The following is a 24322-nucleotide window of genomic DNA, read 5'->3' as shown; positions in this document are numbered from 1 at the left end:
GGGGCTGAGCGGTGACCTCGGCCTGTGGACCCACAGGTGACTTCAATGCTCCTGTTCCCGTGTTCAGTGCGATGACGTAACAGTTGAATGATAGGTGTGTTACAGTGTGTATTACATAACAGGTGACTTACAAGTCTCCAGAAGCTCCGCTGTGGCGCCCGCCGGGTCACTGTGTTGCCGTCTCTCTGCAGGATTCTGTCATGCCTTCCCAGGAGCCTGCAGTGGACGACAAGAGTGACGACGTGGACCTTCCTTCCGAGGAGACGGATGGAAGTAGGGGCTGCTCGCCCCGCCCCCCGGGAACACCCGCCCGCCTCCCCTTCCCCCTGGGCGTCCTTTTAGATCCTCTCCTCTCACCAGGGGCCAGTGCCTGGGAGCATGTCCCGTGCTCGCTGCGGGACCAGGGAGGGCTCTCAGGGCCCGCCTCGTCCGGTCAGGGGTGGGCGGGGTGGCCTTCCCTGGGCGCCCCCGTCTCTGTGTGCTGCTGCCTGGGGAGCCCGGGGCGGGGTTGCCCTCTGTGCCAACTTCGGACGTTCTAAGAGGCACGTAGCGCAGCGGCCACCATGGATACCCATCTCTGTGGAGAGGCCTGCTGTGCGCACGGCAGGTTACTGTGTAGTTCTTGAGTTTTAGTGGATTTTTTTTCTTTTTTCTTTCTTTTTTTTGGCTGGGGAGAGACTTTTTTTAATGCTAAGAAGCATTCAGAGAGTGATTTTGAATGCCAGTTGGATTGATGGCCCAGCTCTGAGCTTCTGCAGTTCTGTGCGCTGTTACAAGGGTGTGCAAGGGCCCTAGCCCTCGTTTGATAAATATGAGTTCCATCCCCTGGGACGACAGGAGGCCACGGAGCGTAAAACCCTTAGCACAGCACTTCATGTCAAGGAGACCCTTAACAAGTACCCATCCACCCAGCCAGCCATCTGCGTACCATAAGAACAAAGACTGGAAGGCTAGACACCCAAATCTTACGATCAGTCACTTCAGAAGAATCACTAGGGAAACTTGTTACAAAGGCAGGTTCCCAGCCCCAGAAGTTCAGAGTCAGCAGGTCTGGGTGGGGCCCAGGAAGCTGCATTTTCTTAGTCTCTAGTTGAGTCAGAAGTGGCTGCTCCAGGCCTTCACCCTGAGCACCGGCTGGCCTGGCGGCCTGGCCGGGGCCACTGTGTCTCCACAGAAGGGCAAGGGCCGTGGGGGGTCTCAGGCCGCGTCCCTGACAACGCCTGTAACACAGCTCTTTTCTTCCTCTCTTCACTAGTTGCTTATATTTCTTCAACCCGGAAACATGATAACATTGAAGATGAACCTGAGGTGAGTATAGCAGACGGCTCACCAGTATTTTCAGCGTCCTGTTTACAGGTGCATTAGCTCATTTCTGGGGCAGTCGTGGAAACTCGAATATGAACGGAGGGTTGGGGGGAGCACAGCCTTGTGGACATCGGGGATCGCGCACACTGAGGCTTCCAGGGCAGAGGTCTGTGAGGTCTTCCGGACATTTAGGACAGAGGTGCTCTCTGGACAGCCGAGTGGGCAGAGAGCAAGTGAACGTGGCAGCACGTGAGCCGCTGCTGAATCTCAAAGGTGAGGATGTGGTGCTCCTTGTACGTACACTTTCACCGATGCAGAACTGGGCGTGAGGGCTCATTGGCTGAGTCTGTGTGAGCCCAAGCTGCAGGCCTGGTCTGAGCCTCGGTCAGGGGACCCCTCTGACCTCAGGATCCTCTTCTGTCAAGTGTGGATAACGATTGCACCTTTCCGTGAGGGTAAACTGAGAGCATTTGTATCAACGCTCAGCACCGTGCCCGGCGCCCGGGAAGCTTTCCATGGCACTGACTGCCGGCGTGGCCGTTTCCACATCAGTACAGGTGGCTCAGGCCATCACGGTGGACCACAAGGGGCACACGTGACCTCCACAAAGGAAACCCCGTGCTCTTGTGCTTGGAGAGAAAGTGGGAAGGCTGGCCTCTGGGGGGTGGGCTCACTCTGACCTGGCTTTCACACCCACTCCAGCACCCAGGTTCTTACATTTTCTGCGGCCGTCCCCCTCCCCCGTGGCGGGAGTCCCCGTCTCTGGGACTCAGTGCCTTGTGTGGCGGGGACGTTGGCGCCCACAGGCGGCTCTCACGGGCCCTCTGGTCTGGGGGGATGTGGTGTCCGGGGTGGGGGAGTCGGCCTGCCGTGCCGCCTTCACAGCTGGGTCTCACCAGGGGCACATCCGTTAGGAAGCCCCAGAGGCCGCTGCCCCAAAGGCTCTTGGGGGCCCAATCCTGGCACCGTCCTCTGCTGCGGGTGAAGCCTTGCCACATCCTCTCGACCCAGACAGCACAGCGGGTCCAGGGCTGACTCCTGAGCTGCCGTTTTTGCGGAATTTTATTTGCATAAAAGCCTTTATTTTCTCTGTGTGCGTTCCACACTCCCAAAAGCAGCTCTGCAATCCTCAGCAGACACTGAGTGTCCTACAGTGTAACCCAGCTCTGACACCATCAACCGGGGGACAGATCCCCCAGGTCGGGGGCTCAGTCCCACAAGACGGACCCCTCCTCCCACTTCAGATGCCAGTTGCAAGTCCAGGTTGTCACCTATGCTTCTGAGCAACTGGCTACAGATTGGAGGGTCCCACGACCCCCTCCTCAGGTTCAATTAATTTGTGAGAATGGCCCACAGGACTCAGAGGAACATTTTACTCACCAGATCACCAGGTTATTTTAAAGGGTTGTAACTCGGGAACAGCCAGCTGTAGGAGGCGCACAGGGCAAGGTGTGGGGGAGGGGCGAGGGCTTCCATGGTCTCTCTGAGCGAGCGCCACTCCCAAATCTCCACGTTTTCACCAACCCAGAAGCTCTCCAAACCTCTCCTTCTGAGGGTTTTACGGAGGCTTCATTACACAGGTGTGATGATGAAATCATTGGCCATTGGTGCCGGAGTCAACCTGTAGCCCCTCTCTCCTCCTGGGAGGTCAGGGGATGGGACTGACCCTCTAATCCCAGGGTTGGTTCCCCTGGCAACCAGCTGCATCCTTAGGTGACCTAGAGGCTTCCCTGTAGGTGCCTCATTAACATAACAAAACACACCCTGCTGGCTCTCAGCGCTTAGGAGATCCCCCCCAGGTTTTAGGAGCCGGGTGCCAGGAACGGGGGCCCTAGAACAGAGAGGAACTTGGTGTTACAAATCACAGCATCACAACTGGACTCTGGGTGATAAATGAGGCTCAGGAAGTTGTGGTTCTGACCAAGGACAGTTCCAGCTGGAGCTCAACCTCTGTGCACAGGACCTCAGGGAACAGCAGCACCTTGAGAGGCCACACCTTTCCCAAGGCCAGTGTCCCCGCCTGGACGTCTAGATCCTTCTCCCTGGTCATTCTGTCTGGAGTGAGTGAGGAACACTTAGTTACCCTCCCTCCACCAGGGAATCCTCGCCAGAGATAATTCTCAGGAGGGGAGCGTGTGCTCTTAATCACGTCGCCTTTCTCTTTCATCGTATATTGTTTCTAGTGGTACTTGCTTTGGCAGGTCTTTCCAGACATTAGGAAGTTATGCTTTGCAACCCCCCGGGGGGGCCAGGTGGCCTTCCGGCCGCTGCACCGATGACCCCGGGGTGTGTGAGCCTGCGGCCACCTCCTCGGCCTGTCCAGGCGGGGCTGGCCCCGAGCATCCCTCCTTGCTTGCAGAGGGCCCGCCGGTGGCTGACGACGGCTCTCGGACTTCCGGCCCCTTCCACCAGAAGCTCTTGGGGTTTGCTCCTGGGTGGCGCGGGGCTGGTGGCCTTTGGGACAGCGAGTCAGGACGTGTGAGCAGGACGGGGCTCGGGGCTCCGGGGCGGCCGCCACGTCTTCCCCCGTCGCGCACGAGTCCTCTTCCCGCTTCCTCCCGTCTTGTCCTCCCTCCCTCAGGACCTCAAGCCGGTCATCGACGGGATGGACGGGATCAAAATATCTCAGGGGCTCGGGCTGCAGGACTTCGACCTGCTCAGGGTCATCGGACGCGGGAGCTATGCCAAGGTCCTGCTGGTACGGCTGAAGAAAAACGATCAGGTGTACGCCATGAAGGTGGTGAAGAAGGAGCTGGTCCACGACGACGAGGTGAGGGCCCGCCTGCTCGCTCCTACGTGCCTTCAGCGCACGTGACCAAGTTGGCCACTTGACCGCTTTCAAGCGCACAGTTCAGTGGCGCTTAGCACATTCACGGTGTCGGGCCACCCTTGCCAACACCCCGCTCCACACCCATTCATCCTCCAGAAGGCCACCCCATCCCCGTGAGCGGTCCCCCCGGCCCCTATGGCCGCCCACTGTCTCCGTGGATTTGCCTGTTCTGGACGCTCTGTGTAAGCGGAACCGTGCGTTATGGGACCTTCCGTGTCCGGCTTCTCTCATGGAGCGTCGTGTTCTCAAGGTCCATCCACGTGGTGGCGGGCGTCTGCGCGTCCTTCCTTCCTTTTTAGGCCTCGGCCATGTTGCGTTTTACGGATCCACCCCCTCGGGCTTCTCTGTTCACCCGCCGACGGGCACTGGGCGTGTCTCTGCTTCCGCTGCTTGAGTCGCGCTGCCCTGAACGGCTCCGTGCGGTTATTTGCTTGAGTCCCTATTTCCACTCGTCCTGGGTGTTCACCCAGGAGGCGAACTGCGGGGTCATAGGGTAATTCTATGTTTACCTTTTTGAGGAACAAACAGCTAAACTGTTTTCCTCGGCAGCTGCGCCATTTTACATTCCCAACAGCAGCGCGTGAGGTTCCCAAGTTCTGTGCGTTCTTGCTGACGCTTGCTGTTTTCTGTGTTTTGACCATCGCTGTCCTGGTGGGTATGAAGTGGCTATGATTGGCATTCCCACAGGGACAATGTATTGAGCTCCTTTTCATGAGCTTCTTGGCTTGACGTACTTTTGACCTGTTTCTTTGACCCCTGAACGGGGGTGACATCCCTAAGAAGCAGAGAACTGACTTCACGGGAAGCAGTCACTCTGTTCTGGTGCAGCCGCTACCGACCCATGAGGCCACTTGGCGCCCATGGAGCGCGGGGCCACGGGAGGGCTCCCCGGCCCAGGCTTGCAGTTCAGAGGGCACAGCGGGGCTGCACCGAGTCCCCACCTGTCCTCCCAGCAAGTGCGTTTGTGCAGTGCTCACACCGCCCAGCTGGCCCCTCAGCCCTGGGCGCTGAGCTCACAAGTGAGTTGGGACATCCGTGCCTCACAGCTGAGGAAGCGGAGGCCCCGGGAAGTGCGGGGTCCGGCTGGCGTCTTCACTGCCGGTTGCAGCCCCGCAAGAGGACTCAAGCCTCTTCCCCGCCTGCGGCTGGCTGGAGGGCTGATGGTGTGTGAGGGCCGGTTTCTAGAACGCTGAGAGGAGAGGCCTCCAGAGAGAGTTACTGCTGTGGTCGCTGTCGGCATCTTCGCACGTGGCTGGGACTGGAGCTCGGACTCGGAGGTGGTCTCAGGGGAGCGAGACCCTAGGATCTGGCGCGCGGGCCAGCTGTGCGTTTGTGAGAGGTGCTGCCGTCCCGTGGCCCCCGTCCCAATCCCAGGAACCTGGGAACAGGACCTTATTTGGGGAGATGTAGTCACTGATCCTGCGGCGGTCATGCTGGATCAGCTGGGGGGCCCTAAATCCAGTGACGGGTGTCCTTTTAGAGAAAGGCAGGGAAAGATTTGAGACAGGAAGGAGGGAGAACACACACAGAGAAGTCACTGTGAAGACAGAGGCGGAGAAGGGCCGGAGTCCCCTGGAGGTGCAGGAGGGACCCTCTGCGGAGCCCTGCCCACACCCTGAGCCCAGAGGCTTCTGCCTCAGAGCAGCGAGAGGATACGGTTTGGAGGATTTAAGTCCCGAGGTCTGTGGCGTTCTGTTAAAATAGCGTGGGGAGTCCGGCAGGCGGCAGGCAGGTGGACCCGGGGCGTGGGGGAGGAGAGGCATCATGCACCCTCCGGCGTTTCCTTCCTGAGCACCCAGGTGGCCAGGTGCCTGGGAGAACAGACGCAGGGACAGTCAAGGGCTCTGTTTGAGGCCGGCTTTGCACATGAGACGCTGAGTGGGGACACCAGGTGGCCATTGCACAGGCGAGTGGAGCTGGGGGAGGTGGGGCTGGTCAGACGGAGCCATGCCACCCAGGGCGTCCCCGGGAGCGAGGGGCAGAGGGGTCAGGACCCAGCCCCAGGACCAGGAACCCAGAGGGTCTTTGGCCACCAAAGGGATGCTCGCTGAGGGTCGGCTCATTTTTCCAGAAACCTTCAGGGGAAGGCAGGCTACTGTGGACACACCCCGTTCCCGCTCACTTCCCAACCCCTGAGACAAGAGGTTTAACCCGGGGAATTCGGGGAATCTCGTCCGACTCTGCCTTCTGGGGTTGTAATGGAACCAAAGCTGAGACTCTCAAGCTGAGTTTTCCCCAAGTTCCAGTGTGGTTTGGGAGGGAGATAGCCCTGCCGTGGGAGCTGGGGCTTGGGAGATGGGTGTGGGGTGTTGGAGAAAGCTCCACTCTCTGTTTCCTCCTGTCTTAAGTGGAGATGACAATACAGACTTTCCAAGGCTGCCACGGGCAGCACAGCACGTGGGGCGGCGCTCAGCCGGTGATGGTGGCTTTGGTGATGGTGGTGGAGATGGTGATGGTGGTGGAGATGGTAATAGAGGATGGGTAAGGAAGATGGTGATGGTGCTTGTGGTGATGATAACGAATGATGGTGGTGATGATGGTGATGATGGTGGTGGTGGTGGAAATGGTGATGATGGTGGAGATGATGATGGTGATGGTGGTGATGGTGGTGGTGATGGTGATGGTGGTGGTGATGATGGTGGAGATGATGAAGGTGAAGGTGGCAGATGGTAATGGGTGACAGTGGTGGGGATGGTGATGGTGGTGGGGAGAATTTCTCAGCGGGCGTTTTCTTTTCCTCTCTGCATTGTCTTCCCTCAAGCAGAGTTGACATTCCTCTCTTGCCTCCCCTTCTCCAGGATGCCTGTGAAGTGTTCACACTCCCTGGCTTCTGTTTCAGGATATTGACTGGGTACAGACAGAGAAGCACGTGTTTGAGCAGGCATCCAGCAACCCTTTCCTGGTCGGCTTACACTCCTGCTTCCAGACAACAAGTCGGTAAGAGAAAGGGGGTGCTTCTGGGATTCTGCTGCTTTCTGATCTGAACCGTGTGGAGGCTGTGTTGTCATGAGGTTTCTGCTGTCGTGTGTCGGGTCCTCCTGTTTGCAAGTATGGGGGCTTTTTGCTTCCTCAAACTAGCTTTGTTGTTCTCATTGGCTGGTGTCATATTAGGTAAATTTCATACAAATGAAGCTACATTCTTTAATTCTGTTCACAAATTATTTATTGAACGCATCCTGCTGATACAAGCATGGGATCAGGCCTGTTTTTGTGCTTATGGATCTCACTGGTTAGTGGAATAAATTAATAAATACTAAACAGCCTCACTTAGAAGCTTCGTACATATTAGAATTCTCCTTTAGAAAGGTTTGGAACTCCTGGTGTAGCATATTCAACGTATACTCAGTTTGGAATTTTTTTGGCCAGATGACTTGAACTCACACAGTTTGTTTACTTGAAAAGTTACCATGTTCTGGGTCGGGGTGCTCAGGACCCCCCCCCAGGTTCGGTGACTTAGGAGAACTTGCAGGACACGGCACATCGTCAGACTCAAGGCTAAGGCTTACTGCTGTGAAAGGATGTAAAGGGAAACGATGCACGGAGTAAAGTCGGGAGGCAGCCAGGCATGAGCTGCCCGGAGTCCCTCCCTGTGGGTCCCACAGGACACCCTGAATTCCTCCACAGGGGATTGTGAAACTCGGGGTTTACTGGGGGCGGGTCACGTAGGCACCTCTACCTAACACGTGCCAAAGTCCCAGACTCCCAGCCAGCAGCAGGTGTTCAGTGTAAACCGTGTTGTCTGTGCAGTGCGATCACACTGAGGCACGCTTATCCCTTGGGGAAGTTTTATATCAGCGCAGGGAGCCAGTGACTGAGCGAGGGCCCGACGCTGCTAGGGCCCAGCGTGCAGGCAAGCCTCTCTGCACGACGGTCTCGGTCCTGCTCCGCCCACTCTCTGCTCGGGGCTTCGTTGTGATCAGAGCAGTGACTCACCCCCCGACGCCCCCCGCATCCTCCCCCACCTCTCCCGATCTGCAGTCCCCTGTTCCCGCCGGGACTGGCGTTGCCACCTCCCCGGATCTCAGCGACTCTACCTCCGGAGTGGGTCTCAGACCCTCCCTTTCCCCCTGAGCCCCAGCTGCAGCCTCCTCGGGGCGTCCGGTCCTTGGGGCACCAGGCTTTCAGCTCCCCCACGTTGGAAGTGAGCCATGTTTCGAGAACATCGATCTCAAGTATCCCTCACCTGCTGCAGAGCCCCCCGACCACTGTCCCAATTGCTTCTGGGAGACAGTCCAGGCCCCTCGGCGTGTGGACGAGGCCCCTGCAAGCAGGCTGCCCCTGGGTCCCTCTGTCCGTCTTTGCCGCCCTGCCTGCCGGGCCCCTTTCCTCGCCTCCTCTTCCCCCGCCCGGGGCTCCGGGAGGGCCCAGCAGTAGTGTCCGGTGCACTTTGCTCACCTCTCTTTGGCTCTGACCAGTCTCGGGATTATGGGGCACGCCCGAGGGAGGGTGTCCCCCGAACCCCACGCTTCCTAACGTACTGTGAAACGAGTCTTGCTGTGTTTTTCAGTTAACCTCACTGTATGAACTTGTAGGGTGTGGATGTACAAGGGTCAGATATTTCAGCCTCACTTCCAGCTCTGTTACCAGGAGCACAGCGCTTTCTGCACTCACGTCCCGGAAATCTGGCTCACGTGTTCCCAGGTGCGTTAAGGTTAGAATTGGAAAAAAAAAAACCATCCCGTAGGTGTTTCTGTGTGAGCCCCACGATGCAGGTGCGCACTGTAGCGCCTTTCCAAACTGACGTGAGATGTGTTATACGGCCTTCACATTCACGGCCGGAAGGCATCCCTGGAATCATTAGCATCCGTGTCTACTTCCTCTGCCTCCCACTTCTATGGAATCCGTCAGTGACGTCTAGAAGCACCTGAGACCTGGTTAGTCGGGATAGGGTGTCTTTCCGGGCTGTTTGCACGTGCCTGCTTTGACGCCGGGTTATGATCCATGCTGCCCCCACCACCCACGGTGTGAACTCCCTGCGATCAGGGCCGGGTGGGGTGTTCTTGTGCTCCCAGAAGTTGGTTCATACCTGGCACCTCGTAGGCAGTTGTGGTGCTAAAGGATAATTTTTTTAAGGTACAGCCATGTCCTTGGTACAGATATAAAGTGAGCGTGTGACCGCGTTTATGTGACTCACTGATAATGAGGGACCCGTCAGAGGTGACAGCCACTCACAGGAGAATTCAGGACCCCGCACACGTCGGGTGACGGGGATGCTGGGACTGGCCGATGCCTGGTGCCGAGCCGGCTGGGAGGCCACGAGGGGCCCCACCAGGCAGACTTCCTTTGCGAGTCTGTGGATGGCATTGTGGGTATAGAACCCACCCAGTTGCAAAGCGGCTCAGAGACAGAGGGAGACCCCGGAAACCGTGCCCTGGGAGGGTGGTGCCAGCAGAGCCTGGTTCCTCTGGAGACCCCGTCCTCACTTCAGTCTTTCAAAGCCTTCTGTGGTTCTCCTGACAGCGGTACCAACAGAGGCTTGGAGCCGACAGCTGGGCTTCACGTGCCAGCCCCCCCTTACTGTCCGGGCGACCTTGCACAGGGCACCCTCTCTGGGCCCCATCTCAGCCCTGGGACAGGGAATGGCAGGGACGCCCACCTCAGGGGCTGGTGGCTGTGGGTCTGTCAGTTAAACGTTTACAGCCAGGAAGGCCCCGGGGAACTGTGAATAATGTGAGCTCTGGCTGAAAGGGCCTCTCTTCTTGGGGGTGCTGGGCCTTGGAACAAACGGACGGAACCTCGTGTCTGAGCCCGCGAGGACATAGGACCAGCAGCTGCCCCGCCCCACGCTGGGCGGCTGTCAGCACCACCCCCGCTGCTGCTGGTGAATGAGGAGCGAGGCCACTGGAGTCGGGAACTGGGAGGCTGCGTGGGCAGGGTGGCGGCGGGGACGTGGCTGGGAAGAGCGTGCGGGCCACCTCGGCTCTTCCCGTGGGCTCCTCGCCGAGCCGCTGCCCCGAGGGCCTGCCGTGGTGCCAGGAGCCGGCGGAGCCCTTGAAGTGCCACCAAACACAGCGGGCACCCGCTCCACTCGGAGCTGTGCCCGCGGGCCGCCACCAGCAAACATCTGGTAAATAAGATGCAGTTTCTCACAAGCAGTTATCAGAAGGGGGTCTCTGGGTGGGAAGAAAATAAGCATTTCTTTTTCTCCCCAAATCCAGTAGTGTGACCGGCTCTGCCGTGTTCCGTGTTCACTCGTGGACGTGGAATCCCGGACATGACGGTCGCCATTAATGTCGCCACGTGTATACACAGGGTACAGAGCGCCACGTGTGTACAAATGTGTGCAGATGGTGCAGGGGGGGTATTTTTAATTTTTTTATTAATGTATTTATGTATGTATGTATGTATTTATTTATTTGTGGCTGCACTGGGTCCTCGTTGCTGCACACGGACTTTCCCTAGTTGTGGCGAGCGGAGGCTACTCTTCGTTGCGGTGCGCGGGCTTCTCATTGCGGTGGCTTCTCTTGTGGAACACGGGCTCTAGGCAGACGGGCCTCAGTAGTTGTGGCACGTGGGCTCAGTAGTTGTGGCTCGTGGACTCTAGAGCCCAGGCTCAGTAGTTGTGGCGCACGGGCTTAGTGGCTCCGCGGCATGTGGGATCTTCCCGGACCTGGGCTTGAACCCATGACCCCTGCATTGGCAGGCGGATTCCTAACCACTGCGCCACCAGGGAAGTCCCACAGTGGGGTTTTAGTGTAAAATAAACATCTGTGTTACGGAGAAACCATTGTTCATATCCACACAGCCCATCTTTTCTAAACAATAGCCAAAATTAACTACGAAATGGCCAAAACAGGAGAAACTGCTTCAGTTTAAGCTATTGTGGGGAAAATGGGTGATCAAGCGATCGATGGTAGCTGAAAATCTATTTCTCCCTCCCCCAACCCCCCACGTTAGATTGTAGTTTGGGGACCTTTTTCTCGCTTCTGCGTGATCTCAGATCACAGATGAGCAAGCCACCAGTAAAATATTTACAGTCAACTTGCTGTTCTAAAATAAAACCTTTTTTTTTTTTTTTTTTTTTTTTTTTAATTTATTTATTTTTATTTTTGGCTGTGTTGGGTCTTCGTTTCTGTGCAAGGACTTTCTCTAGTTGTGGCAAGTGGGGGCCACTCTTCATCATGGTGCGCGGGCCTCTCACTGTCGTGGCCTCTCTTGTTGCGGAGCACAGGCTCCAGACGCGCAGGCTCAGTAGTTGTGGCTCACGGGCCCAGTTGCTCCGTGGCATGTGGGATCTTCCCAGACCAGGGCTCAAACCCGTGCCCCCTGCATTGGCAGGCAGATTCTCAACCACTGCGCCACCAGGGAAGCCCTAAAATAAAACCTTTTAACTGTTGGCCCAATTGGTTATCTATGTTCATCTATGGACGCGGATGCTTCTTCCCCGTTAAAGAAGAACAAAGCGGCTGTGCCTTGTTTGCAGCGCCCGCTTAGACGCTAAACTCAGTTCTTCCTGGCTCCCGGTGGCTTCGATATGTGAAACACCTTGTGTGTTAGGCTTTGTAAATCGCACCTGAGGACTTACCTGCAGCTCTGGAGAGACCTCAGCCTGGACGGGGTCCCGGGGCCCCATACAGGGGGGCCACAGCGCACACGTGCACCCTGGGAACGCCGTCAAGGTGGGGTGGGGGAAGAGCCCACGAGGGACGGTCGCACAGGTGTGTCCCAGGGGAGGCAGCTGTGCCGGGGAAGGATGAGGAAGGGCTTGACGGTGGGACGGCTTCCGAAAGCACCACGATCCTCAGCCGGGGGCGCAGGACCTGCTGGGTGAGGAGGCCTGAGGGAGGCCTAGAGGGAGACGAGGATGGTGAGTTCGCCCAGTGCCAGGGAGAGCGTGGCAGGACTGACGAACGCTTGGCGCTGCTAGGGCGGCAGACGGGGTCCGACGTGGAGAGCTGGGGGCGCGGCGCGAGCACGGGTCCAGTGGGCGGTGTGGACATGGGGCTGGGAAGCGGGAGCCGAGGGGGAGCCGGGGCCATGTGTGTTGTCGCCACGGTGAGAAGCAGGCGGGCCTGCGGTGAGCAGACCCAGGGCGCCCCGCCTGACCTCCGCCCGCTCCTGATGGAGGGTCAGGGAGATCCGGTTCCCGGGGGCCCTGGTGATGGTCACGGGACACCTGTGACCGCTGCGTGAGGGTGCGCCCCGGGGCTGTGCCCGCGGCAGCGGCAGGAATCACCCGCGACCTTGAGGGGCAGGCACTCCCTCCTTGGGAACGTGAGTCACTGTGCTTTCCAAAGGCAGTGAATTTGTTCCAGTCCTAATTGAAACCCGGAATAGAAAGCGCGGCGCTGAGTGACAGAGGCCGTGGGTGGAGCCACGTCAGCCTCTGTTCTCCACCTGGATCCCCTGCATCCCCTAAAATGGTCCACATGCAGCCCTGACCCCTCAGGCTGCCAGGCAGGACCCCTCGGGCTAGACCGCCCGGCACGAGGGCGCACGTGGGGAGAAGGGACCCCCCGCTGGAAGTGAGTCGAGACTCACTGGAACGCTCGGGGGTTTCAGGGCTTCGCTGTGCTTTTCCGTCATGTGGGTGGACCGCGCTCTCTCTGGAAACACTGTGGTAGCTGTTGCGGGTCACCCCACAGCCCCGGACAGTGAGGGACCCTTGGGGCCTGGCCTCTGTCCGCCTAGCCCGGGGGCCTGAGTCCTCCTGCCGCTGTGCCCACACACAGCCTTCATGGAGTGTGATTCCTTCTTTCTTCCTAATCTGGAGGCGCCTGGCTGCTTTCAGAGCAGGGCAGGTGGGTGGCAGGGACGCGTTATTACCGTGTGCTTGGGGACGGACATGCACGGGCGTGGGACATGCTCTCCATGAGCTGGCATCCTTGGACCATCCCATTAGGATGCGGTGACTCCGGTGCTCCATGCAGCCACTGCCTGACTGAGATGATGTCCTGTCCAGCTTAGCTGCACGCCTCCTCTGGACAGGGCCTCACTAGAGCCGGGCATGGGGGCTCCTTTTGTCGAAGTAACTGTCAGGACCAGACCTGAAATTGTGCTTTTGCCAACTATTAAATGACATCAGAAACCACATAAAAGGGTAGCTCCTTTTTAAAAAAAAAAAGATGCAATTTTAAAATGCAGGAAAGTGAAAGGAGGAAGTAACTTTTGTGCATACCTCCTGGTCTTATCACTGACACTCTTTTTTTTTAATGTTGAGCCTTCTTTTAATTAATTTATTTTTATTTTTTGGCTGTGTTGGGTCTTCGTTTCTGTGTGAGGGTTTTCTTTCTCTAGTTGTGGCAAGCGGGGGCCACTCTTCATCGCGGTGCACGGGCCTCTTGCTGTCGTGGCCTCTCTTGTCGCGGAGCACAGGCTCCAGACACGCAGGCTCGGTAGTTGTGGCTCACGGGCCTAGTTGCTCCGCGGCATGTGGGATCTTCCCAGACCAGGGCTCGAACCCGTGTCCCCTGCATTGGCAGGCAGATTCTCAACCACTGCGCCACCAGGGAAGCCCTCATTGACACGTTTTGCTGCTTGTTTTCCCTTTTTGCTGTTTATTTCTCCATGTGGACTTTGGAATCAACCTGTCCAGCTCGGAAAGGAAGGCGGGCATCCTTAGGACGCAGGCGCTTCCTGCTCAGTCGTGTGGTTTCCCTTTTCACCTGCTCTTGTGGGAGATCTTAAAGGTTTTCTTCACGCAGAGTTTTCAGTTCCTCGCTTAATTTTTGTCCTGAGTGTTTCTCTCTTCTGTGTCTACTAGAAGCGAGGTCTTTTCTTCCATGAAAGCAACAGCAACGTAATGTGGTTTCTGCACATTGATTTCGGGCCCTTTGCCTCACGAGTCTCTTTCTCCAGTAAATCTCAGGTGGTTTTCTTGGGTTTCCAGATGTGCAGTGATAACATCTGCAGACGACGCTGCTACCCCCTCCTTCCCGATTCGGGCCCCTGTTCATTTCTGTCTCTAATGACATCAGCCAGTACCTACCGCATTTGGGGACTGGTGGTGGTGGGCAAACCTGTCCCCTTCCTGACCCCAAGGGGACGCGTCTGGTGTTGGCACGGAGAGCCCAGCGCCAGCTGCTGTGGGCCAGCGGGGTGTCAGGAACACAGAGCCAGACCACGCTGGCATTCCAGTCAAATGTGTTGGCGTTTGCTACAGCAAGGGGCCCAGGGGCATTGGGGGAGGGAGGGAGCAGCAGAGACCAGGGTTTCCACCTGCATCTATCTCCCTGAGTTCTGGGTCCACAGGGGTCCCGTCTGACAAGGCTGGAGGCTAAGGAGGTACTGCCTCCGTCTGGCTCTTGGGAACAGGATCACCCCCTATCGACTCCTGGACCCCATCACCCCATCTCCCCCAGAGCCTCAGAAACGCAGCTCAAAGACTCCCAGACCCAGCAGTGGGGAGGTTACAGACATGCCAATAACTGGCATGGAGTTACAGTTTGTCTGAAGGAAGTTTACACCTCTTTTTATTTTACTGTCAAGAAAGAATATGGAATTTTTCCAGAGGTCTTCTCACCATTTACGGAGGTGATTGTTATGATCTTTACTCCTCGGGGCCTCCTAAAATGATGAATTGTATCATTATAACATATTTCCCAGGGTTGAACTCTCCTTGAATTCCTGGGGAAACGCATGCCTGGTCTTAGTGTACAGTTTTGTTAATGTGCTTTTGAATTCAGTTTTCTGATCTTATTTAGGAGCTTTTCATTGATGTTTTCTGATCCATCTGTAGTTCCCCTTATACAATCTTTATTGGATTTTTTCATTTTCCTTATTTTTTTACTCTCTGGAACATTCTGAATCTCATTGAAATGACCTCTTGGCAGGATTCGCTGAACCTGCTGGGGCCTAGGGTGTTTCAGAGGGCAGCTTCCCTCTCTCCACCACCCGATTGTGTTTGCTGTAATTTTTATATTTTTTAGGTGTGCCATCCTCATGCTGGTCCTTCTGTAGCTGCTTCGCTGTTTGGGTCTCTCCTACTTTGCTCGATTTCATCATGAGGCATGACTCCCGAGTGTGGGAAGGGCTGGGGTTCACGTTCCGCGCGTCCTTCACGTGTGGAGCACAGGCGCTTGAGCCAGGCTTAGCCAGGTCCCCTCGCCCTCGAACGCAGACGGGTGCTTGGTGGTGTGTCTGTCCCGCACTCGTCGTCCACGGGGAGATGGAGACAAGCTGTTCATCCGCCCCCCCCAAGAGGAGGCTTTTCTGGGCCTGGAGCTGCCAGCTCCCCTGTTCTGTTGGCAGCTGTCCCGGAGCCGTGGGCTCTGCCTGGTTTGCATGCCCACCGTGATTGCTGTGAGCATCCTGAGTCAGGGTGTTGGTTCTGACCACGTCTGTCCTGGGCTTGCCCTGCATATCTGGTTTGTGTTTTCTTTCGGGAATGAGCCTGGTCTCTCCTGAGATGCTCCCTTTGGCCCTCAGCCTCCTTTCCTGTCTGTCGTCCATTGTTGGGAGCCCAGGTGCTTGTCTGCTTCCTCTTTTCCTTTCTTCTGTCCCCGAGCTCCCCTGGGGGGGCAGCCACCCCTGTGATGGGGGGTTGGTAACTGGAGGTGGGGCTCCAGGCTTGGGTTCTGGATTCATCCAAATCACCTGGTATCAGATCTTATTAGACAGTAACTGTGTGATCCTGGGTAAGTTATTTCACCTCCCAGTGCCTCAGTGTCCCCGTCTGTAAAATAGGGAAACTCCTAGAACCTACCGCACGGTTCTCAGGTTAAGTTTTATACACAGATGTGCTTGGAACAGTGCCTGACATTTTGTGAGGGCCGTAAAAGCTGCTGTTCTTGTTATTTTTTACACCAGCAGTCGACACTTTTTTTCAAAAGACCAGATAGTAAGTATTTTCACCTTTGAGGGCCACATGGTCTCTGTGGCAGCTACCCACTGGGGTTCAGACAAAGAGTGTTCCGATAAAGTTTTATTGACAGACACGGGTGGGGGGCCAGATGCAGCCAGCTGCTGGTGTCCATATGGCATTACCTCTTGATCTCAGCACATTGTCCCATGCCATCGGTGTCCCCTCTGAGCGAAGTATGGGGCTGGTGTTTTTTGTTGTTTTTTTTTTGTGGTACGCGGGCCTCTCACTGTTGTGGCCTCTCCCGTTGCAGAGCACACGCTCCGGACGCGCAGGCTCAGCGGCCATGGCTCACGGGCCCAGCCGCTCCGCAGCATGTGGGATCTTCCCGGACCGGGGCATGAACCCGTGTCCCCTGCATCGGCAGGCGGACTCTCAACCACTGCGCCACCAGGGAAGCCCCGGTGGTTTTTTTTATATATATATAAATTTGTTTGTTTATTTTTGGCTGCATTGGGTCTTCGTTGCTGCACGCGGGCTTTCTCTAGTTGCGGCGAGCGGGGGCTACTCTTCATTGTGGTGCGCGGGCTTCTCATTGCAGTGGCTTCTCTTTTTGCGGGACACGGGCTCTAGGTGCACGGGCTTCAGTAGTTGTGGCACACAGGCTCAGTAGTTGTGGCACGTGGGCTCGGTAGTTGTGGCGCATGCGGCATGTGGAATCTTACCGGACCAGGGCTTGAACCCACGTCCCCTGCATTGGCAAGCGGATTCTTAACCACTGCACCACCAGGGAAGCCCAGGGCTGGTGTTTTATCCCGTGGGGGCTGTGGGGAGGTAGGGGCCTGGCCTGACTCAGCCCCGAGCTGAGGAGAGCATCTCCCATGCAGACGGGGCCACGGTCCCCTCTTCCCCTGCCCCCGGCACCCTCAGCCATCGGACAGGCCCCGCATCCCAGGTTTTCCTCGGGTGATGGGGGTCAGGCAGGTAGGGCCGGCCTCTGGCCTCTGCTCCTGCCCTGGTCCCAGCCTGTGAGTCGCCTGTGGTGTTCACTCCCCTTTCCGTCTCCAGCTCTTGATGGATCCTGGTCTGCGCGGTTTCACTATATTTCGCACATTTTGTGAAGTACCGAGGGGACGCAAGCTGCTGTCTTGGCCCCAGGGGTGGCCTCTGTCCCATCCTGGCATCACACACGTGCCAGCTCTGCCTGCGCCATGGCAGAGCCCCGGGCGTGAAGCCCAGAGACGGCCTTCAGCTGCACTTGGCCATGGACATCGGGGCGTTTTGTCATAGCAGCCAGCTCGTCTGAGTCACACAAAGCATTGTCATCAGAGTGAATCAGCCCCTGACGGCTCTGGTGGGGTTTTGCTCTAAAGAAATGTTGAAAGTAGTACACCTGAAACGAACACAACATTGTAAATCCAGTCTACTCCTGTAAAAATTAAAAAGGAAAAAGAAAAAGTGAAATGTTGGAAGTAGTAGTAAGATTTATTTGTAGAACGAGAAAAATCTTTAGATATACAGTTGCTTTAAGAAAAAAAAAACCATCCTGCTCTGTTCTTGTAGCTGATCAGTTTCACAAATTAAATAAATTCCTTGATCGGCAAGTTACCTGAGACCCAGGGCCCCAGGTGGCAGCCACAGACCAGCTGAACGTGTCCCCGCCTCCACGCGTAGAGATGTGGCTTCTCTTGAAACTCCCTTGACGGGCTTTCCCCTGGATACAGAAAGGAAACTACCATTGCTGCTTCTTCTCTGGCTTCTTAAATGTCCCCTTAAATCTCTTCTGCTCCCAAGCCATCGTGCTGGTCTCTGTCTCTAGCATTGGCGTATTTCTTTCTTTTCTCTGGAGTGGCGTTGCTTTCTGTCCCTGTGTGGGCGGCCACATCCGTTTCCTGGGGAGCACCCACGTTGGGGTGAACACACCTCCTGGGGCTGCACGATTCCGGGTCCTGGTGGCAAATACCGTCCTGTGCTTTGATGTCACAGAGTTGTTAGTAAATGGGTTTTTTTTGAAACCGTGTGGGCTTAGGCCTCTCCCCAGGGGCTGAGGACCTGCAGATCACTTCCCTCAGGGTAGCTGCCAGGATTAGACGTGCACACGTGCTGGAAGAGTGCCCGATGGTCAGCGGGGGCTGCACTGCTGTCGTTGGTCTTTGCTGTTCGTAGCGGGTCGGCGAGCTTTTTCCGTCTCTCACCTCTGTTGTAGTGTGAAAGCAGCCACAGGCAAAATGTGCGTGAGTACAATCTGTCTGCAAAACGGGCGGGCCCGTGTCAGGGCCAGGGCTCCTGGACCCTTTCTGAGAGCATCCTTTGGAGGCGGGGGAGCTGCCCTGCCCCCACAGAGGAGCTGGGTTTTCTCCAGGATGACAGGGAAGGCTCTGGCTACCCACCCAGTGCTCAGACTTTTGTCTCCATTTTTGCTATTTATGTATTTAAGAGTTGTTTCTAGTCTAAACATGTAATCAGAGACTTGGAAGGTGATTTGCAGCTCGTTCACTTGCCCCGTGTTAAAGGACGTCATCACTGAATCAGGGGTGCAGACGGGGGGGGGGGGCGGCGGGTTTGCTCCCCTCCCTCTGCTCCCAACTCTCCAGAAGCGCCCCAGAGGAGCCGTTGACCTAAAAATCCACAAGCTGCCCTCAGCAGGGTATTTCTGGAAAATCGTGTGTGAATTTAATTTTGAAAATGGAACCTTATTAAATGCGAGAAGGATCTTATCAGAAAAGAAACCACATGGTAAATGGTAAATTGTTTGGAGACTTGAAGGGCCCTGCCTGCATCCAGAGGACGGATCTGTCAATCACAGGGATCCTCCCGCCGGTGGCCCCGCTGCCCCCAACACCCCTCCGGAGGGCAGCTGGCATCGCCAACTCCCTGTGGCCAGGTCAGCGAGCCTGACCCTCCCCCTTGGGACCTGCTGTTCAGGGAGGGTCCCGCCCACTCCTTCCCCTCCTGGCTGCCCAGCCCACTGGCAATCTTGTGGCCTCTGCCTCAGGCCCTCCTGGCCAGCGCACCTGTGCTCTCACCTGGCACCTCCTCCCCCTCCGCCTGCCCGTCCCCCCTCCCTGGGGTGCATCCAGTCAGCAGCCAGAGGGTCATTCGCATCACCTGGTTTGTGCACCTGCCCTTCTGGCTCCTCCTGCCGAGCCGGGCCCCTTGGCCTACAGGGTGGTCCCTCAGCTCTCTGCCCTCCCCCGTGGCCCCTCCCCGTCCCCCCACCACCCGGGCTTCTGCTCCCTGGGGAGGCCTTCTGCGGCCACCCAGCCACATAGTGCCCTCCCTGCCCCAGTGGGCCTCCAGCCACCAGCCCTGCCTTATTTTTACTTTTTTTAACCAAAGGCAGGCCTGGCACCCCTGGGAGAACAAATAACTGTGTTGGATGCAGCGAGTGGTGAACAAGAGTTTCTCTCCTGAGTTTTACTGCATCGGGGTCAGAGCTGAGCGGCTTCCCTCTGACCCCAGAGCGGGGTGGACAGCCCCAGTCACCGCCTTCCCTGGGCCTCTCAGGAGGGTGACTGGCCAGAGAGGGGGACCCCTGGGGGTCCTGGCCGCGCTTGTGACCCTGGCCTCCCCGCCATGTGTCCCGCAGGTTGTTCCTGGTCATCGAGTACGTCAACGGGGGTGACCTCATGTTCCACATGCAGAGGCAGAGGAAGCTGCCCGAGGAGCACGCCAGGTGGGTGCAGCCGGGGGCCGGGGGGGGAACCTGGGGGGTCGGGAGGAGGGAAGGGGCACAGGGGGTCACTGCCGCCTGCCAGGGGCCAGGCCGGAGCCGGGAGGCTCCTGGGAGTGGCCGACCCCCCCCGGAGCGCTGCGTGTGCGATGGCGCTGTGCTTTCCCCTGCTTCTGAAATGGGGTGAACGCCCCGACTATCAGCTTAGCCGCCTGGACGGCAAGGCCGCTCCCCGCCATCTGCACGGATGTACAGCAGGGGCTTGCCTGGAAGAGGAAGACAACCTCCGTTTCTTTTTAAATGACTCTCAGGGACACTGACCCCATCCCCGCCGCGCAGCCTTGGCCTCACGGGCGGGTGGGGCGTTTATTTCCACCCCATACGTAGCTCTTTCCTGTTTTCCATAGTTTTCTCTTTTCCTCATTTCCTCACTGGAAAATAATTCCACGCGGCATCATGAGTCACCGTAGGTCCTTTCTGGGGGGAGGCGGGTGGGCAGTCGAGAGCAGCGGGCCCCACACGCTCACGTCCTCTTTTTCTAATTGTGGTAAAATACATATAATGTAAAATTACTGTCTCAGTGCATTTATTTATAAGTGCACGGCTCAGTGGCGTTAAGCACATTCATGGTGTTGTACAAGCATCACCACCGTCATCTCCAGAACTTTCTCATCTTCCCAATCCGACGCTGTGGCCCCCATGAGACACTCACTCCCCACCCCTCTCCCAGCCCTGGCCGCCACCCTCCTACTTTCTGTCTCTGTGAATCGCCTCCAGGGACCTCGTAGAAGCTCGTAGAAGCGGGATCACGTAGGATGTGTCCTTTCGTGCCTGGCTTATTTCACTCAGCAGAGTGGCCTCAAGGTCCACCCACGCTGGAGCAGGTGTCAGAACCTCCTCCCTTTTTAAGGCTGAATATTACTGCATTGTGTGAATGGACCACATTTTGTTTATCCATCATCTGACAATGGACACTTGTGTTGCTTCTGTGTTTTAGCTACAGTGAATAGTGCTGCTGTGAACATGGGGGTACAAATACCCATTCGAGTCCCTGTTTTCAATTCTTTTGGATATATACGCAGAAGTAGTATTGCTGGGTCACATGGTAATTCTAATTTTTAATTTTTTTGAGGAACCTCCATACTGTTTTCCACAGCAGCTGCACCATTTTACATTCCCACCAGCAGTGCACAAGGGTTCCAGTTTCTCCACATCCTCACCAGCACTTGTTCTTTTCTGTCTGGGGGGTTTGGATAGTGGCTGTCCTGGTGGGCGCGAGGTGATGTCTCACGGTGGGTTTGGTTTGCGTCTCCCTGACCATGAGCACGCCGCGTGCCTTGCCCTGTCCTGTCGGCCCCTGCGCTCTTCAGCCGAGGATACGGGACGTCTGTCTGCTTGGGCCCCCGTCCCGGTTCCTGGTTGGGTTCTCCCTGCTGATGACGGGTGTCACCCCCTCCCCAGGTTCTACGCCGCTGAGATTTGTATCGCGCTCAACTTCCTGCACGAGAGGGGGATTATTTATCGGGACCTGAAGCTGGACAACGTTCTCCTCGACGCGGACGGCCACATCAAGCTGACGGACTACGGCATGTGCAAGGTGGGCGCCCGGCCCACTGCCCCCGCCTGCCTCCGGGGGTCCCGGGCAACCCAGCGCCCGCTCCGTCTCGTCCTGGCTGCCGGGCTCCGGCCGCCCCCACGTCACCGGTCCTCTGTTGGTTCTCTCACCGGCGGGGGTGTGTCTGGCGGGCCCCTCCTCCTGGTAACTGGCTTTGTCCCTGCAGGAAGGCCTGGGCCCCGGCGACACGACGAGCACTTTCTGTGGGACCCCGAACTACATCGCCCCGGAAATCCTGCGGGGAGAGGAGTACGGTGAGCGGGGGCGGGGCGCTAGGGCGCTGGGCTCAGCGGAGGCGCGATAGCACCACCCGAGCCCTGGGAGTCTCCTCTCCCTGGGGACTCGGCCACGGAGCAGAGAGGGGGGTGGGCCTGCCGGGGGTCCCAACCAGGGGCTCTGGGGCCCTGGCCCAGCAGCCGGGGAGAGGGGTCTTCCTAACCAAGTTACACTAAAACGCACACCCTTACCTCGTCCCGGCCCCAGGTCACTAACTGGCCTCAGTCCCCAGCTGTTGTCCTCTGTGTCCACCTGAGTGTCCCCTGGCGAGGTCACTGGATAGGATCCCTCTGGTCAGGGAGCCTGAAGGGCTTGGGAAGGAGAAGACAAAGCAAAGACAGGGCCGAGGCGGGTGTCCCGAGTCAGTGGGTGCCGCCCGCCTGGGGGGGTTCCCCAGAGCCACTAGAGCCACGCACAGCCCCCGTGGACACTGGAGCTTGTCCACCCCTTCCTTGGGTTCTGCTGTTTTCACATGACAAATATACCATCAAATATTTCCACACATTTTCCTTGCTGTTAAAAGTGGGGGGGGGTAGGCAGGGTGGGCAGGTTCTCGCACCCTCAGATACCTGGGCACCCAGGAGGCTGATAGGATTGAAGTCACTTAGTAGCCAGAGAAGGACAGACGGCAGCTGTGGACCAGAGCAGGGAGTCTAGAACCTGGCCCGGGACGGGGACCCCGTGTGTGACGGAGGTGGACAGCTGCAGACACTGGGAACAGCTGGCCACCCGTGGACTGCCTCGATGTGAAGACAGCTTTGCGGCTCATAAGGGGGAGCTGAGCGTCCCGGGCACAGTGGACAGAGGGGAGGCCAGGCTGCTTGGGAGATGCCGGGGACACGCATCCTTAGCTGTGGTCCAGGAGCACAACCGGAGAGGCCCGGCCTGACAGGCCCGCCCCCCCCCAGGGTTCAGCGTGGACTGGTGGGCGCTGGGCGTCCTGATGTTCGAGATGATGGCTGGCCGCTCCCCCTTCGACATCATCACCGACAACCCCGACATGAACACGGAGGACTACCTTTTCCAAGGTGCGCGGGCTGTGCGTCCAGCTGCCTCCACACCCTGCGGGTTTTCCCCTTTCAGAGGTGCAGGTCCCCAGGCTGGTCCCCGCGGCTGCCACAGACTCGGTGGGGCCACACGTCCACGACCGGCTCTCAGGGAGCAAAGCCCGGGCCGTGGCTGTGGGAACGGCCGTGGCTGGGGGGACACGGCACTTTCACACCCACGGGAAAGAGAATCTGTCCTGATTTAGCCCCAACCCCCTTCCGCCTACGCCAGGTGTGCACATCAGAGTCCCGGGCAGCGGCTGTGCTCAGCCACAGTGCTGCCCCCTTCCAGCCACGGCGCCTCGCCATCTTGGCCCCGGGCCAGAATTGACGGCCCCGGGATGCTGGGGCTCAGGGCTGAGGCTGTCCCCAAGGTGCCCTCTGGCACCCGTGGACGTGGGGACGCAGGGCCAGCTGAGCCTCCGTTGGTTCATACGTGATTGTGAGCACATGTGACCGTGGGCACTAGGGCCCTTTGAGGCCTCAAGACCCTGCTGGGGTGTAGGATGGGGCCCAGGGCACCACGAGTGCCCCGAGCCTCCTGCTCAGAAGGGTTCCCAGTGCCCTGCAGGCTGCCGGCTCCCTGGCTGCTGGGCAGAGCTGACGTGGCGGGCGGGGGCCGGGCACGGAGAAGGAACAGGCTCTCACCTCCCGGTCCTGGTCGTTGCAGTCATCCTGGAGAAGCCCATCCGGATCCCCCGGTTCCTCTCGGTCAAGGCCTCCCACGTGTTGAAAGGATTTTTAAACAAGGTACGCTCGTGGCCACCGTGGCGGCCAAGCCAGCCGTGGCTGCGGCCCTTTCTCAGTTACTGGGGCCACGGCTCCACCAGCTGGTTGGCATTTTTAGTGTCGGGTGTGGGTGTGACTCTCTGCGTCCTTCCTTGAACGTCCTATGGATGCTTGTTCACACTTGACAAAATGTAACAACGAGAAATGATGCCAAAGGGGAAATTCCCGGAGGAGCTTAACCTGTTGGGAGGAAGCGTTTCTAAATGAAGGGAACGTCTGGCCTTCACCTGGGTGCTGGGCCGGCTGGGAGTGGTCTGCTAAAGGTCTCGTAAGTCCTGGGGAGGGCAGGCCCGTCCCCCTGCTGGGCACGGGAATCAGGGGCTGCCTTGCTCTGTGCTGACTTGTCTTCATTTGAACTCTGACCCCCAGGACCCTAAGGAGAGGCTCGGCTGCCGGCCGCAGACTGGATTTTCCGACATCAAGTCTCACGCTTTCTTCCGTAGTATAGACTGGGACCTGGTAAAGCAGCGCGGAATCTGATACTGCCCCCCGCCCCGTGTGGTGGGCGGCCCTCGAGGGGGGTGGGATGGACGGAAATGGGTGGGGAGCCATCTGGAAACTCAATGAAGAACAAGGAGAGGGCCTGACAAGTCCCTGGGGGCGGGGGCTGCTTCTTCAAGGTCCTGGGAGCAGCCTTGCCTGGGCGTCCATGCCATGCCGGGGGTCCCGTGGCGGGGTGCCCGGTCTGTGACCGCTGCCATCCGCCTGAGTTGATTCAGCTCCCAGACGTTTCCACTTGGCCAGCTAGCTAGTTCCAATAGGACATCCCGGTGCACCGTGGCCCCTCCCCCTGCAGTGGACCTTGACCCACCCAGTCCTCAGGGACTCACCCTCCAGGGCCTGGACCTTCCCCCACCCCCACTGCAGCCACCTGGGTCTGAGCCACCCTCATCCGGGCTGGTCCCCTGCTTCCCGCCTGGCCTCTAGCAGCAACGGCCTCCTCCGCTGGGGCTTCGTGATCCCCTCGACGCCCGACATACCGGGTCCGCTCCTGTCTTTGCACAGCTGTGCCCCTCCCTGACCTCCACCCCCACCTCCCCTCTTTCAG

At 57.8% G+C, this 24322-nt stretch overlaps 1 protein-coding gene across 3 annotated transcripts in view; it reads left to right on the top strand.

The window, feature by feature from the left end:
• Nucleotides 1-24322, top strand: part of PRKCZ (protein kinase C zeta) — a 101342-nt gene that overhangs the window by 73851 nt on the left and 3169 nt on the right. For all 3 annotated transcript variants that reach the window (XM_081226094.1, XM_081226095.1, XM_081226093.1), the window contains exons 7-16: nucleotides 192-273; nucleotides 1256-1308; nucleotides 3887-4075; nucleotides 6975-7072; nucleotides 19465-19551; nucleotides 21010-21145; nucleotides 21330-21417; nucleotides 22348-22467; nucleotides 23156-23235; nucleotides 23644-23733. In XM_081226094.1, the coding sequence (XP_081082220.1) occupies nucleotides 192-273; nucleotides 1256-1308; nucleotides 3887-4075; nucleotides 6975-7072; nucleotides 19465-19551; nucleotides 21010-21145; nucleotides 21330-21417; nucleotides 22348-22467; nucleotides 23156-23235; nucleotides 23644-23733 (1023 nt within the window). The remainder of the gene's footprint in view (nucleotides 1-191; nucleotides 274-1255; nucleotides 1309-3886; nucleotides 4076-6974; nucleotides 7073-19464; nucleotides 19552-21009; nucleotides 21146-21329; nucleotides 21418-22347; nucleotides 22468-23155; nucleotides 23236-23643; nucleotides 23734-24322) is intronic.

Source organism: Mesoplodon bidens, assembly GCF_964165515.1.
Source record: "Mesoplodon bidens genome assembly, chromosome: 2".
NCBI lineage: Eukaryota > Metazoa > Chordata > Mammalia > Artiodactyla > Ziphiidae > Mesoplodon > Mesoplodon bidens.
The sequence above is the reverse complement of the archived record's forward strand: the minus strand, read 5'-3'. Positions and strand labels throughout refer to the sequence as shown.